This window comes from Saccopteryx bilineata, chromosome 2, assembly GCF_036850765.1.
Source record: "Saccopteryx bilineata isolate mSacBil1 chromosome 2, mSacBil1_pri_phased_curated, whole genome shotgun sequence".
Classification (NCBI taxonomy): Eukaryota; Metazoa; Chordata; class Mammalia; order Chiroptera; family Emballonuridae; genus Saccopteryx; species Saccopteryx bilineata.
The window spans coordinates 33,891,601-33,907,160 of NC_089491.1; the positions used below are offsets into that span (position 1 = coordinate 33,891,601).

General features: G+C 49.3%; 1 protein-coding gene across 1 annotated transcript in view; it reads right to left on the reverse strand.

Moving 5' to 3' along the window:
• The window catches only part of COL15A1 (collagen type XV alpha 1 chain), a 104,910-nt gene that overhangs the window by 30,579 nt on the left and 58,771 nt on the right, over positions 1 to 15,560 (reverse strand). The window contains exons 13-22 of the mRNA XM_066256660.1: positions 13,341 to 13,439; positions 11,667 to 11,792; positions 11,059 to 11,121; positions 5,687 to 5,722; positions 5,138 to 5,278; positions 4,885 to 4,953; positions 4,088 to 4,123; positions 3,899 to 3,982; positions 2,423 to 2,488; positions 432 to 467 (exon numbers count right to left, since the gene is read on the reverse strand). Coding sequence (XP_066112757.1) covers positions 432 to 467; positions 2,423 to 2,488; positions 3,899 to 3,982; positions 4,088 to 4,123; positions 4,885 to 4,953; positions 5,138 to 5,278; positions 5,687 to 5,722; positions 11,059 to 11,121; positions 11,667 to 11,792; positions 13,341 to 13,439 — 756 coding nt within the window. The remainder of the gene's footprint in view (positions 1 to 431; positions 468 to 2,422; positions 2,489 to 3,898; positions 3,983 to 4,087; positions 4,124 to 4,884; positions 4,954 to 5,137; positions 5,279 to 5,686; positions 5,723 to 11,058; positions 11,122 to 11,666; positions 11,793 to 13,340; positions 13,440 to 15,560) is intronic.

The window sequence follows — 15,560 nt, forward strand, 5'->3', positions numbered from 1 at the left end:
TCCCCCAGCCTCCACTGCCACCATCCTCTCTCTATAGGAACTTTATCTACTATATCAACTTGACATGCTTGACTTATCCACTCCCAGTCATTGGTAGCCAACCACTGGCTGGCCCTGGGGTAGAGAGAGATGAGTAAGATCCAACCTTCCACAAGTTGGTCACAGTACATTTGAGGAAAAAAGACAAGGACATAAATAACTGTTACTTAAGGCAGAAAGAGAGCACAGCAGAGGTGGAAATAAAGCCCTGTGGGACTGAACACTCCAGCTCTGTGGGGAAGAGTCACTCCATGTGGGGGGCAACGAGGAAAGGTTACATGAAGATGGTGCTAGAGCTTGGTCATGCAGATGGAGAACAGTGTTCCAGGAGGAAGGAACAGAATGAGCACAGCCATGGAGCACAGAGGAAAGGTGGCTACTATGGTACTTACTGGAAACCCTGGCAGCCCAGGCATGCCCTCCGGGCCCTGTGACACAACAAAGACAAAGCAGGTGGTTTAGGAGCGACATTTCCTGAGCCAGCAGGCACGCTGCACCTCAGGGGTCACCCTTCCTGGCACCTGCCGAAGGCTGAAGCATGTTTCCACACAGTGGGGCTCACAATCCATTTTGAGAAGGGAATGCTGAGGCCCAGGAGAGGACAAAACCGTGCAGTCACACAGCTGGTCGGTGGCAGAGCCAGAGACTGCACACAGGCGCCAGAGCCTGCACGCCAGCAAGAGCCAGAACTGCCTGCACGCACGCGGCTGCCGCCTCCTCTGTGAAATCACTGTGTCTGAAACGTCTGGGGGCGATGGACGCATAGCTTGACTTCAACAAATGTTTGTAGAAAACAGGTTCCTAAACTATGAGGAATGAGGCCAAAGTGTGTTCTGGAGGGTGTGAGGGTAGAAGTGGGGGCATGTGGGTGAGACTCAGGTGTTTTCCTCAGGTTGGAGTGAGAATTTTAAAGGACCTGGGACACAGAGAGTTTGTGGTTTATTCTATGTGGGGACAGGACTCTTCTTCCTGCCAGCTCAGATACCCACATACCTATTAAAGGCACATGAGTTTGGCAGAACACACACACACACACAGCCACATGGCAACATCCTGTGTACATCAACAGACTGTATACTTAGCAAGGTGGAAAAGCATGAGGGCGCTGGCTAGGACCTCAGTCCTCCAGGGAGGGACAGCCTCTGAGTAGGAAAATCCTGATCCCCACTACAGATGAAGGGGCCCCTTGAGGGCCTGGATTTGCTGGCGAGGCAGGGGGTGGGGAGGAAGGGGGCTCTCGGGGTGGGGGCACGGCAGTGCAGGCAGACAGGGGCCAGGAACTCACAGAATGCAGATGCCAAATCTTCAATTTTAGGCTGTGTTTTGCTTTAATATCAACCCTAAACCTCCGAGAGTTTGGGGAAAACCAAGACCCTCTGTCAACCAACTTGCTTGTTAGATGGTTAGCTTTAGGGATTGCTTATTGGGGTATTTTGGATGATTTTAATAGATATCAAGGAATGGGACCCCACTGGATATGACAGAAGAGACAGTGCAATTACGTGCCAACGGAGGTCACTCAGCAGAAGAAACCGGGTCTAGAAGAACCTCCCAGATATTTGCAAAGCTCTGAGCAGGGCACTGAATGGTGGGGGTTCAGGCCAACCTTACCGGGGACTAAAGGAGTGAGTGGCCTCAGCAGACATCTGGATTGCACAGCTTACACAGAGTGCCACAGTTTGCAAAGCAGTTTCACATCCACAAGCTCTTACGAGCTGCCCCTCAAACTGGTGAGGTGTTATCGGAGGCGCAGAGTGGTGTGGAGCAGGGATAGGGCTGAACCCCACCTAAGGTGGCTATGGCTAGAGCTCCTCCCTCTCTCTACCGCTGGCAGGAGCAGATGCTGGAAGATGCAATGGGATTTACTGCAAGGTCTGCGGGAAGAAGCTTCCTCCCTCTGAAGTCCTATTGGGCCACTGTGAACTTACAGAAATAATGTCGCTTCTTTGTGTGTGTGCTTCTGATGTCTAAATTGGGGCTAGAAAGACTGAAGCAAGTCATGTTCCCCCCTCATGTGCCAGCGTGCCCGTTAGCACAAGGATAGGTCTCTCTAGGCTCTCACCGTTCTGTGAACTGAGATCACATAAACAAAAGCACTGCACTGACGTCAATGGGTTTAATACTTATGATTCTCTGATGACCAATGCACACATTTCTGATCCATGGGACTGGAAGCATCCACTGCGTTGGAAAAAAAAATTCCCTGCATGATCCAATTAATGTGATAGCACCTTCTCAGAAATGCAAAATTCTCTTTCCACTCTACTTTGATATGGTCTAGCTCTGTGCTCCAGCAGCTAAAAGGATTGCAAACCAACCCGACCTAATTTTAACAGGGGCACCTGGATAGGAACCCCATTCTGGGACAGCTGTGGATACACACCGGAGGCCCGATGAGCTCAGGAATGTCCGAGAGGTTCATGAGTCCATGGGTGATGTTCATCAAAGACTAAAAAGAGAAAAATCCGATAACGAGACAGAGGGTCATGTTCCACCGCGTTCCTGGCACTAAGGCTTTAATTAAAGTCAGCCAGCATGGCAGAACCCGGCAGACTAATAACACTTAAGCCCACTGCCAGCACAGCCATCCCTCCCACTGCTTACAAAACAGCTTGGAGCTGCCTTATCACTTTCCTCTGTCAATCAGTTATACATGTCTCCACAGAAAGCTTATAATGTTGGTGTGTGTGTGTGGGGGGGGCAGCATGTATATGTCCATGTAGTTATTTTATTTTTAATTTTTAATCTTTCAATTACAGTTGGCATACAATATTATGTTAGTTTCAGGTCTACAAATAGTGATTAGACATTTACATACCCTACAAAGTAATCACTCCAATAAGTCTAGTATCCGACACCAGACATAGTTATTACAATGCTATTGACTGCATCCCCTATGCTGTATTTCCATGTAGTTATTTTAAATAAATGACATCAAGCTGTATGTATTATTCTTCACCCAGTTTTTTTTTTCCACTCAATCCTATAGCATAAAAATCTTCCCACATGGAATTTGGGGGTAGAGACATTTTTAGTTTTAATGGATTGCCAAAGAGCTGTCTAAAAGGGGTCATACAATTTACATTCCCACCAAAGCATGTGAGATGATCTGTTTCATCACATCCTTACCTGCACTTCATATTTTTAATCATATACATATATAATATTATTTTACTCTAGTCATCTTATTTCTAATTATTTAGGATGTTTTAACTTTCTGTCATCTACCATACAACATCATTTCTCTCAGAAGAGCCACGGTTTTTCAGAAATGTGATGTCCTAATATTAAGTGGACCATGATCTGGTCCCAGCCCACATCCCAGTCTTCCCGACAAATTCCCATCACTCTCTGCTCGCTCCTGCGCCCGCTGGCTCCCCATGCCTTGGACACACCACGTTCTTCTAGTCCGTGTTTGGCCTCAGAGAGCCCCCACCACCTGAACTCTGGGTGTCCCACCCTCCATGCTTACGTGGTGAGATCATTCTTAGCTTTCAAATCCCTGCTCAAAGACAATTCCTCTAGAAAGTCTTCTTTGAGTTATCATATCTGAAACCATCTTTCCTCCCTTGTGTCCCCATTTATGTTCCTTTGCTTCTCTGTTACAGCCCTTCTCGGGACTGCAAGTGCCGCCAACCTGCAGGGCGTATTCTGGAAGCACCATATGAGAGAATAGCGGCGCCAGGGTGAAAACACACAGGCGGGTGGTGCTGGCAGGTGGAAACTCCGATGCCAGAGGCCAGCTGTGTGCCCCTGCATAACGAGCAGGCCTGATGGCCCTGAAGTTGTGGACAATCTTCTCTCCCCTTTAGCAAAGGCAGAAAATAAACAGCCACGTTCTGACCTGGATGATACTCACACTAGACAAGATCTCAATGCGGCCTGGTGGCCCCGTGGGCCCAGGGGGTCCCACAGTGCTGGCTCCATCCATCCCTCTGTCGCCCTGGATACAACAGTGAGAGCAGAGAAACAACTCATTGTACACGGATAACGCTCCCAGAACTGCGCCCAACAGTCCTCACACCCCAGCTCAGATCTGTGACCTCACCTTGAGTCCCGGGTCTCCTTTTTCTCCTTTGAGACCCTGCCAAAACAGAGAAACAAGTCTCTTCGGTGTCTTTCTATTCACTTTGCTCCCTTTCTATCCACCCTTGGATTTTGCCATCTCTCCATACACTCCCACATGGGTTTTGTCCCCTCTCAGAGTCAAAAGGAATACCCCACAGACAGCGAGGGGGCCGAGGGTCCTCTCCCAGTACTGGGTGAGTGTCCTCTTGACCCCAAATCTTTGCATTTGGGGGGTGGGGAAGTTTTCCTATTCAGTCACGGAGAGGGTTGTGCTCTGCCCTCTGCAAGGACAGGCTCCCTGAACTGAGTGCTCAGCTCTGGGTCCCACGTGAAAACGATAATGAGGTCCCAAGGGTTGGTCCTCTTAACAGCAAGTATTGTAGCAGAAGATGCACAACACACCTCGGACCTCCCAGGGGCTAGAGGCAGCGGGGTGGGGCACCTGTCAGGAACAGGGGCTCCGAAATGTGTCCGAGTGTGAGTAGTGAATGGGGCAGCAAGAAGGAGGCAATGAAGCAGGGATGCCAGATGGCAGAGAGAGAGAAGGATGATCTGCAAGCTTCCCACAGGATGCTTTGTGCAACTCCTGTCCTGCTCCTCAAACAAACACTCTGGCCAGGGCGCCTCACCCCCCCCCCCCCAGTGCACAGGGGAGCTGGAGGCACAGAGAGGGTGAACTGCTGAGAGCAGCAGAGCCAGGTGGCCCTGCACAGTCTCCCCCCTGCAGCGTGACAGCGTGACAACCCCTCAAAATGAAGGTTTCAAAAGTCAACCTACACCGGAAGCCCCTGGCCCAGACTTTGTGGGTTCGTGCAGTAGTCGAGTGCTTCCAGAGCCTTCAGTATCCTGGGGAAGGAAAAGGAATGAGAATTCCAGAGTCCTGAACATCTTCCTGCTCCAGGTGGGCTTGGGGAGCTGAGCTTGGTGGGAATCAGCACAGCCCCTGCCCTCAGACTGGCGCTCCGGTTACTGGTCTTCCTAGTGATCCTTGGGGCACATTGCTCTTCAACCACAGAAAGGGCAAAAGTACCTCAAATTCAAGTCCCATTGCACATCCAGGGCCTGGGGGGCCTGGGGGTCCAGGAGGCCCTGGGGGTCCCATGATCCCAGGAGTGCCAACTTGTCCATTTTTTCCTGGGGGTCCTGGTAAGCCTCTGTTTCCAGGGTCACCCTGTAGAGAAGAGGAGAGGCTGACTACCCAGCCATGGGTTCACTCACAGAAAGAACAACGCACACCCTGAGTCAGAAAAATCATTCTTTGAGCTTAATTAGACTGATGAATACGCCGATAGGTTTTTCTTAATGGTACAGAAACAGCTGTCCGGCTAACTGACGTTGCACCCGATAGGTCGAGACACTCGTTTGAGCACGTGTTGGAGGGGTGAGGAAGGAGAAAACATTGCAGGTTCCTCTCTCCGCTCCCTCTCCAGCTGTCCTGCCTTCCCTGAGCTGCTCCTCTGAGGTGTGTTTCTCTCTGCTCTACACACTGATACGACCAATGCCCCCACCCAATAGTCCAAATACAGTAAAACTGCGGAAAGGGGAGGAAGGAGGAAAAAGCTTTTCTTTTGCTTTTTACCTTTTCACCAACTGAGCCATTAGGCCCTCTTGCTCCCTGAAAAACAAACGGAAAAGGACCAGTTAATATAGATCTCATTAGGTATGTTCAGAAGAAAATGTGGAACCATGGCTTCTTAAGTAACAGAATATTTAAATGGGACTCTTCCTGTCTGGGTTTTGGCTGATGTCTCAAAGCTGAGTGCATTACAAGAGATGTCAGTTTGGTGGGCAAGTCACGCGGAAAGCTTGTGAAACCCATTTTTCAAGTATTAGCTCATCGCCTACCTCGAGAGTAAAAAGGATACGTTGAAGATTAAGCACGGAAAGGCGGTAGAGGAAGAATTCCCTTGGAGAGTTGTCAGCATACCGGGCAGCCCCTTTCCCCACCCCTCCCATGATGGAAGGAGAGGGGCACTTCCTGTATTTGAAGCCAAAGGAAGGGGCTTCAGGAACTTGATATGTATTCACCAGACTTTGAAGACATAGAGAATAATGACTGTCTCTTCCGGGTAGCTGCAAAATGGGCTTGAGGGGCTCCATTAAAGTAGGCTGCACGTCCACCCCCCAGGGGGCACAGGACAGGTTTCTGGGGGTGGTTCAGTGTGGCTCCCACAGAAAGGAGTCAGATATGAGCTCTGGGCAGAGGGGAGTACCAAGAAGGGCTGGTGGTCGGGAAGAGTCAGCCACAGGAGACACTGTCCTACCTCAGGGGACTGTGACTGGGGCTCCTGGCTGGACAATCACTGAGGAGACCTCAAAATCAGCCTCAAGAGAAGGAGCCAGCCATTGCAGGGCCACACAGATGGCCCTGACACCTGACTGCTTGTCCCTGCCACCTGAGTCTGTGCCCTTCTCCCAGCACCATTTTCCTGGGCTAGATTCCCTTTCCATAGAAATGACTGAGTTGAGAGTTCCAGAAGAGTCATGTTGAACCTGAAACAATGAAGACCATCTGAGGGAAAACAGGTGGGAAGCTGAAGCCAGAGGCTTTAGTCAGGGAAGGAAACCAGGGGAGAAAAGCACCGGGCAAAGTGGTGGTAGAAGCCAGGGGAAGGCTGTGGCTGGCGGGGAGACAGGCTGAAATTGGGGAGTGGGCCACAGCCATAGAACCCTCTTTATCTCTGCTCACATCCCACTCCATGGCTCGTACTAGAACAATAAGAGTTACTTCCTGGAGCAAAAGGATAGGACAGAGCCCCAGGGGATAGGGAACCCTGGGAGGCCTAGGGGTACCCCAAACTCATAAGATCAGCTGTTGAAGTGCCTGCCTGATGGCCACCCTACTCCTCCCATCCCTTTTCTGAAACCTGGGAGTCCCAGAAGTAGCTACGGCCCAACTCCCCAACAATCTGTTAAAACACATGCAGAAAACAGACCAAAGGGGGACTCCAGTTTTGAAAGCAAACACATAAGCAAGAAACATCACACATCTGCAGGAAGGCAACACTGTGAAAGACAGGCAACAACGGCATGTACGCTTGAGCAGACAGTTATGAACACAATCCAATCAGTACTTTGTATGCACAATATATATTCTCAGGGACAACAGGGAGGGTAAGTATCACAGTCATGAAACAAGGGCCAATTATTACGAAGTAAGAACAGTGGTTGTGGAAAACCATCAAGTAGAGATCCTAGAAATAAAAACACATATAATTGGAAGAAAGAACTCGACAGGAGGGCTGAAAAACAGAAGAGACACACCTGAAAAGAGAACTGGCAAAAGAATCAGGTTACAGAGATCCCATGTGTGAAGAGACCATATTTGGGCCCATTCTACTGGCTCACAGATTTGGTGGCCACCATTTTGGAATTTGAGCAGATCTGCTTGGGGATGGAGGGAAGGGCTCTTTTTATTGGAATTTACATGAACAGATAGAGTGAAAAGTGGGAGCCCAGATTAAAAGGGTCAGCAAAGACCGCACCCTCCTCATAGGGTGATGGTAGAGCTGTACTTCATTCCTTAGTGACAGAATTGTGCAGCGAGGCTATGCACTATCTTGGAATTCCAACCAGCGCACCTGTAAGTTTAGTTGTGATGAGGAAGGATGGCGGGATCAGTTATACAACAGACACATTGTGAAAGAACCAGGCACGGAAAGGAGTGCCGCATATTGCAAAATCATGGTCTAGAATTCATTAGAAATTTCAGCTCATGGAGGTAACTGGATTTGCTAAGGACATTATTAGACTTCATCATACAAAACATAAAAGAAAAACTAATAAATACATGGATTTTTTTTTTTCCTGTTGTGGTTTCTGAGACAATACAACTTAACTATTGGTTTCACTAAGGGTCTTTGTTCGACCACAACTTCAATATTTTACAATTATAAGTGACTGTAGTTTAGTTTTATGGAAGCCTATAGAATCAGGATTTTGTATCAAACCTATCTGGTAATGAAGTAGGATACAGATTGAGAATTTGGGCCAACAGTGGAGTGTTTAACTGATATAAGTTGTTACAAGCTCTAACCCCAGGACTGGGCCCTAGTTCAGAGCAGCTCCCTACTCAGGTTTGGAAACAGGGCTCTGCTCCCTATTGCACAAGATTTGGAGAGCAGCTGGAAGCCAAGTTGGGATTACTTGGAAAAGAAATGGTAATGATTTATTTGCATTTCTCTTACATATCATGGAAAAGACTGAAACTGGCTTTACAATGCAAACAATGACATTTCAGCAGCTCAGCGAGATTACTCAAAGCCAGTAACTAGGAGCTTAACGTTCCTCAGCGATTCTGGGCACTGAAGAAAACTTCCAAGCGCCAATTCTTTTCTACCAGAATGCCCTAGTACCTTTTGAGACTGAAGAAGACAATAAATGAATCAGATTATGAAAGGAGGAAAAGAATGACACTGTTAATCCTGGGTCTATGCCGAAGACCCGGACGGCAGAATCTGCAGTGCAAAAAAGCAGAAAGGAACTTTCCAGGAACTTTCCAGAGGTCCACCCCCAGCAAGGCCTTCAGCCTTCTTTCTAGGAGCATTCTGTAGCTGAGAAAGCCGGCTATTCCTCACCCATTCCTTCATGAGCTGGAGATCACCGAATTAGTTGCTCATCATAATTTAGGGAAAATAAATTGAGGAATACTCCTATCATGGAACTCAACGTAGAATTATCTATCTGATAAACTCTTAATGACCATCCACATTTTGGTAACAACCCCACATTTGAAAAGAATAATTATATATAACAATATTTTCTTCCAGCTCAATAAACTAGACCTTATTCTTTGGGAGAAAAAAACCACTTCAGACAACTGCCTACACCAGTCTATATGCCCTGCAAGTGAGAACAGAGGTCCACAGAAGGTGCTTTCTGCACAGGAAATAAGTCCCTCGTCCCTGGAAGCATGCGAGCTGAAGGACGGGTACTGTGGAGGGGAGTCAAGGGTCAAAGGTATCGTTGGATCTTGTGCTGTATCCCTGAGATTGTTCATTTTCTTTAGCACAATTTTATTATTTCGCATCCTGACCATGCTCCTTGGTTTACCTTTGGGTTTTTGTTTTGTTTTGTTTATTTTTTAGGTAAATGTCATGTGCAAGGTACCCCTTGAGCCAGCTCTCCAGATGCAAATTTTCACAAGTCCTAGAGTTTCCTTCTGCTTTTCCTCCCCCAGAAAGCATCCTATATATACATAGCATGACAAATTAGGACTCACCACAAACTTCAGGGGGGAAAGATATGATTTGCCTTCAACAATTATTTCAGGCAAGCCTGCTGCTCCGCGCACGCCCGCGCCTCTGAACAGCTGCAGTGGGCGCCTGCGCGGGCATTTGTGTGCGGATATGGGCGTGGGTATTTTTAAGTACCAGACAAGTGTGTGGGGGCAGATGGGGGGAAGCTGGTAGGAACAGGGGAGATGAGTATAGGTCTGTGATGTTTCCTGCAAAAGTAAATTTCTTATGAAATACTTGCTACATGTAAAATGAGTTCTATAAAAGCTTGACAACTGTTTCTTCTTTTTTCTGAGAAATGAGCATTCTGCGAAATTCCAGTTACTGTTTCATTCAAAATAAACACACTTGAAAGCTGACAGAAACGGAAATTCAGTTCAGTGGGGACATGGTAACTAGGAATTTCCCACCACTTCATCCAGGTAGGGTATACAGAAGTCCCTGCTCCCCACCCCAGCTGAGAGGGACCCACCCTCTTCCAACCCCAGTGAAACTCAAGACTGATTCCCCAGGAGGCTGACCTTATCTTTACTGTCTTCCTTTACGGGATGTGGCTTACCTCATCACTCAGGCTGGGAACCCTGGAGGGGCAGGAAACCCGCCCCCCCCCCCAGTGCCACTGGGGTGGGGTGAGAGGTAGGAGGGTTTACAAACAGGAGACAAAACAGGTTTACAGAGAATGAAGAGAGTGGAGCCATGCAAGACTCTGGGAATGGAAGATTAGACCGGCGCCTGAAAGAAGCCGCTTTCATTCATCACAGGCCGACAGAGGCCTGCGCTAGGCTGTAAGGAGTCACAGACAACACTGGTGCTCTGTTTGTCAAGGTGGGGGCGGGAGCAGACAGGTGAGCTTACAGCTTTGGTGTCACTGGCTAAGCGGGGTCCCAGTGGAATAAATACTGTGCTAATGGGAAGTGGGAGAAGGAGGGGTGCTTTCTGCTAGGAAGGAATCTGGGAGACCTTCCCAGAGGACATGGCTGAATAGGGCCTTGGAGAATGGGAAGAGGGAAGGAAATCTGAGACGGTGACAACCGTGTGCAGAGGCCAGGAGGCTGTGGAGGAAGAGCCTGCCCAGAGCCTTCCAGAAGGGCCGGTGGGCCACGCGAGGTCTCTGTGGGAGTGGGAGCTAGGAAGGCAGGTGCGGAAGGGCCTTGAGGGTCTGCACATAGTTAGGGTTCTGTCATGGAGGCAGCAGGGACACACTGATATTTCTCCTCGGAGAGGGCAGTGACTGATGAGAACCTGCTGTAGGAAGTGGCCTGGGCAGGTGGGTGGAGGCTGGATTGCGGGTGAGAACGCGGGGCACCAGTGAGGAGCCCGATGCCACAGTGTGGGTAAGGAGATGACTGTCAGACCAGGGCGGACAGAGAAGTGAGAAAGAAACGTGGATGTCAGATTGGCCAGTCTTGGTAACTCACAGATCATGGCAGGAGAGGGGGAGGAAGGAGGAGTTAGAGCAGGCTCCCTCCGAGCCCAGGTGGACGGGGTAGATGGCAGCGCTATTCGCCGAAGCTGGGGACACACAGGAGTGGGCAGGGAAGATGTTGAGTTCAGGTTCGGCATAAAGAGCCCCAGATGGAGACATCAGCCGGGAGGACCAGGAGGTGCTTAGAGAAGGTCATTCATAGAAGAGGCAAGGTCAGACCGAGAGGTCAGGGCGGGGCAGTGTGGGCCTGGTGGCTCACATGTTGGAATTCTCCCACCTTCCTCTTACCTTCTCTCCTTTCATCCCGGGAAGGCCAGAGGCTCCATCAGGTCCAGGCTGTCCCTCGGGGCCCTGGAGAGCAACAGTGACAATCAGCCCACAACACCCTTGATAAGAATTAAACACCAACTTTTCCTGCAAAAGGAGGCCAGTCAAGGCTGGGAGGACCGAGCAGGTGAGGCTGGTGAGTCCAGAGCCTTGTACCAGGTCCATGGCAGAGTGTCCGTCCTGGGCCAGCAGAGGCAGAGCCCTGTGGGCGAGGTCAAGGTTTCTCTTCTGTGGGGGAGTCAGGGGCAGGGTTGGACAAGATGGCCTCTGAGGGACTCCCACCCCAGGCCTGGCACTGACGTCCTATGATTCCAAGATTCCACGTGAGTCTGCATTTCCAGTACTGACTAAGATAAAGCAGCAAAACAATGTGTAGGAAGAGGTTTTTCTTGGCTGCTGCTTCTTATGAGTCTTAGCAATGACTTGGCTGAGGATTTTTGTTTACAAACATTAGCTAGCTGCTCCCTCGGGGCTGTAAGCATAGACAGTAGGGCCTATGATCAGCACACCCCGCCCCAGCTCAGGAAGACCTGTGGCCACAGAGAGGACAGACAACTTCAGGGGCTCACCTGGGGCCCGGGTTCACCGGCCACTCCATCCTTTCCGGGAGACCCAGGCTGTCCCATGAAAACATCAGTTCCTGGCTTTCCTGGGGTCCCAGGTAAGCCAGGTGGGCCTGGGGGGCCTGGGGGACCCTAAAAATAGATAGTCTGTTAAGAAACAATGAGGGGGATAAATATATACCGGGCACATATGTTCTATCCATTTTTTCCATTGCTTATAACAACCCTACAAATAGAGACTGGTGTTCCCACTTAGCAGAAAGGGAAACTGAGGCTCAGTGTGATGATACGACTTGCTGAAGGGGTCACACACACATGTAGTTAGTAGAAGATCTGGGATTTGAATCGAGGTCTTTCTGAGCCCAATAGATCATGTTTTCTCCTTAGGTGTATGTATACAATAAAAACCCAACTCAGGCCCTAGCCGGTTGGCTCAGTGGTAGAGCGTTGGCCTGGCATGCAGGAGTCCCGGCTTCGATTCCTGGCCAGGGCACACAGGAGAAGCACCCATTTGCTTCTCTACCACTCTCCCTTTCCTTCCTCTCTGTCTCTCTCTTCCCCTCCAGCAGCCAAGGCTCCATTGGATCAAAGTTGGCCCGGACGCTGAGGATGGCTCCATGGCCTCTGCCTCAGGCGCTAGAATGGCCCTGGTTGCAACAGAGCAACGCCCCAGATGGGCAGAGCATTGCCCCCTGGTGGGCATGCCGGGTGGATCCTGGTTGGGCGCATGCGGGAGTCTGTCTGATTGCCTCCCCATTTCCAACTTCAGAAAAATACAAAAAAAAAAACCCAAAACCCCAACTCATTGGAATTCTCAGAGGTGTGCTGGTTAATTTAGTTTTTCGATTAATTGAGGAGTCAATCAAAAACTGCCTGTTGTGTTAACTCTTGTTAAAAACCTTCCTGCAATATGCTAATCTCTTTACCCTCTGTGTTGGTTGGCCAATCCCATCAGTCTGGAAGACCCACAAAGTAAATCTTAAAAGCCTTCCCACCCTGTCATGAAGGTTGCGCAGAGGGGCAGTTGAGTGGAGCCATCCATGTGGGATTCAGCACAGGGGCTCAGAGGGAGAGATGGCCGTGAGGTTGGGGGCCGGGGACAGTGGTGCCCGCTGGGGCTGGAGAAGGGAGGTGTTCCCGGGGAGCACCTAGAGACAGCCCAGTGTGGGCCCAGTCTCGGGCAGAAGGCCCGGGAAGCGAGAAACACCAGAGGGAGAAATGGTGTGGGAAAGTTGGGAGGGGGTCACTTCAGGGTAGGGAAGATTTCAAGAAGAGTCTGGAAGTCAAAGTATGAAATGCTACCTAGAGAAAAGGCCAGGAGACCTCTGTAATGGGTGAGGGTCGGGGTGGGGTGACCCACTTTGTAGAGGTGAAGGTCAGGGACACACCTGCTGGGCAAGGCTACCAGGAAAAACAAGCAGGTGGTACAGTGGAGCTCCTGAGTATAAACTCAGGCTCACACTCACTGTAAACAAAACAAAGCTGACGGATGTGGAAAAAATGTCTACAATGATATACAAAGGGGGAAAAATATAACGAACTCCCAGGAGCCCACTGTCAGCCTTAACAATTACTGACTGTGGCCAATCTGGTTTCATGTGGTGTCTGCCCTGTGCATCCCTCCCTCCCGATCATTGTGATGGCCATCCAGATCCAGGCCACGTCGCCCTTCTCACTTACTCTTAGCAGCTCTTCCCTGTGCCCCAGGTCACCAGAGCCAGAGCCAGAGCCAATGTCGGAGCCCCAGCCCAGGCCAGAGCCCTCAGCCTCCACTCCCACCTGCAGAGAAAAGAAAGTCTTACAGTGGATTTCAACTGCCACTCCCCAAGGACAGCCATGTCACCAAAAGTTTCCCCAAATTCCATGGATTTATTAACTTCTGCTCCCACCTTCTGTTCCGGCCCTTTCTCCCACTCTACCCTCCTCCCTCACCACTTCCCAGCTCCTGCCACATGCAGCTGGCCTTCAAACATACAGCATGCTTTCACGTCTCCTCAGCCTCCTTTCCTGCTTCTCAAATCTCTACCCATCCTTCAAAGCACAGTTCCATGGTCACCTCTTCCATGAAGCCCTCCCCCACCCCATTTTCAGACAGAATTTATCTCTCGTTCTTCTGTGTTCCCATTGGCCTTTGTTGAGGTCTTCACTTGGTGTCAGGACCACCTGACTTGAAGCTCAGGTGTGTGTGGTCCATCAGCCACTCTAGACTAGGACTCTCCCAGGGTCAGCCCAATTCTGAGACACCCCTAGATGCCCAGTGTTCAGCACAAGATCGGACGCTGACAATGCACTCAGTGCACACTTGTGGGATGCCATCAATTCCACCAAAGAACAAAAGAAAATCCCCTAAACACCCTTCTTGTGTCTATCGAATACTGAGCTGCTGCTATGTCACCTGCACCCCGCAGATAATAGGCTATTGATAATTGTTTATCAAATGACCTTAGACACGGAATGACCTCACTGGGTCCACAGTGAGATTCGCTGTTCAACTTCTGGAAATGTGTGGTTATGGACATTGCAGAAAACTAAAGTAGAAAGTTCAGACAGAAAGACTCACCCTTACTCAACTCCTAGGAGCTATGTGACCTTGAGCAAACCCTTAACCCTCTCCGGGGCTCATCTGCAAATAAGTCTAATTTATTGAGCATGTACTATATGCCAGGTAAAGTTTTCCATGTACTAACTCATTTAATCCTCACTGTAACCTAAGACTTAAGTAGTATGGTGCCCATTTTATTCCTGAGCAAACTAAGAGAGAGAGATGAAATTTATCACAGTTATGATGTCCAGCAAGTGGCCCTCTCGCCCACTGCCTTGGGTGACTCTGAGACTTATTTATTTATTTATTTATTTATTTATTTGTATTTTTCTGAAGTTGGAAATGGGGAGGCAGTCAGACAGACTCCTGCATGCGCCCGACCGGGATCCAACCGGCATGCCCACCAGGGGGCGATGCTCTGCCCATCTGGGGCATTGCTCTGTTGCAACCAGAGCCATTCTAGCACCTGAGGCAGAGGCCATGGAGCCATCCTCAGTGCCCAGGCCAACTTTGCTCCAATGGAGCCTTGGCTACAGGAGGGGAAGAGAGAGACAGAGAGAAAGGAGAGGGGGAGGGGTGGAGAAGCAGATGCGCACTTCTCCTGTGTGCCCTGGCCGGGAATCGAACCCAGGATTCCTGCACGCCAGGCCGATGCTCTACCACTGAGCCAACCGGCCAGGACCTGACTCTGAGATTTAAAGTGATCCTAAAGACTTTTCAGAGTAGATGCTCTCTTGACTGTCCTTATTGTACATTTAAACCATCTGCTCAGGAATCAGGGCATCCATTTTCATCCTTCACTCATTCCTGACACTCAAGGGTGACCCCCACAAATAATACATGTGCCAGGATGGAGTATTGAGTGTTCATGTCTCCTATTCACCTTTTTCTTTCAGCCTTACAGCCCCCCCCACACACACACACACCTCTCTTCTCAGAGCTTTTAAAACCCTCTGTAAAAGCCAAGAGGATGGTAGAAACACAAAAATGGGTGAGGAACCTAACAACCCTCACAGTTCAGCCACTTTGAGGCGACAACTGCTAACATTGAGGTAGGTGTTTCCTTTCAGAGTTTTTGCATGCTATTTTTAAATAGTTAAGACCACACAGTTTGCTCAAGTTTATAATCAGCTTTTTTTCACTTAACATTGTATGGTATTTCCTCCATCATTAAATACTCCAAATAAGCATAATTTAAAAAGCTGCATGTGTTCCATTATTTAAATATACTTTAATTCAATTAATGCCTGTTGGCTAGTTAAACCATGTTCTTTTTTTTTTTTTTTTCTACAATGGACCACACAGATTAAAATCTTTATACACAAAGCTTTTTTACATATCAGACATCCTTTACGATG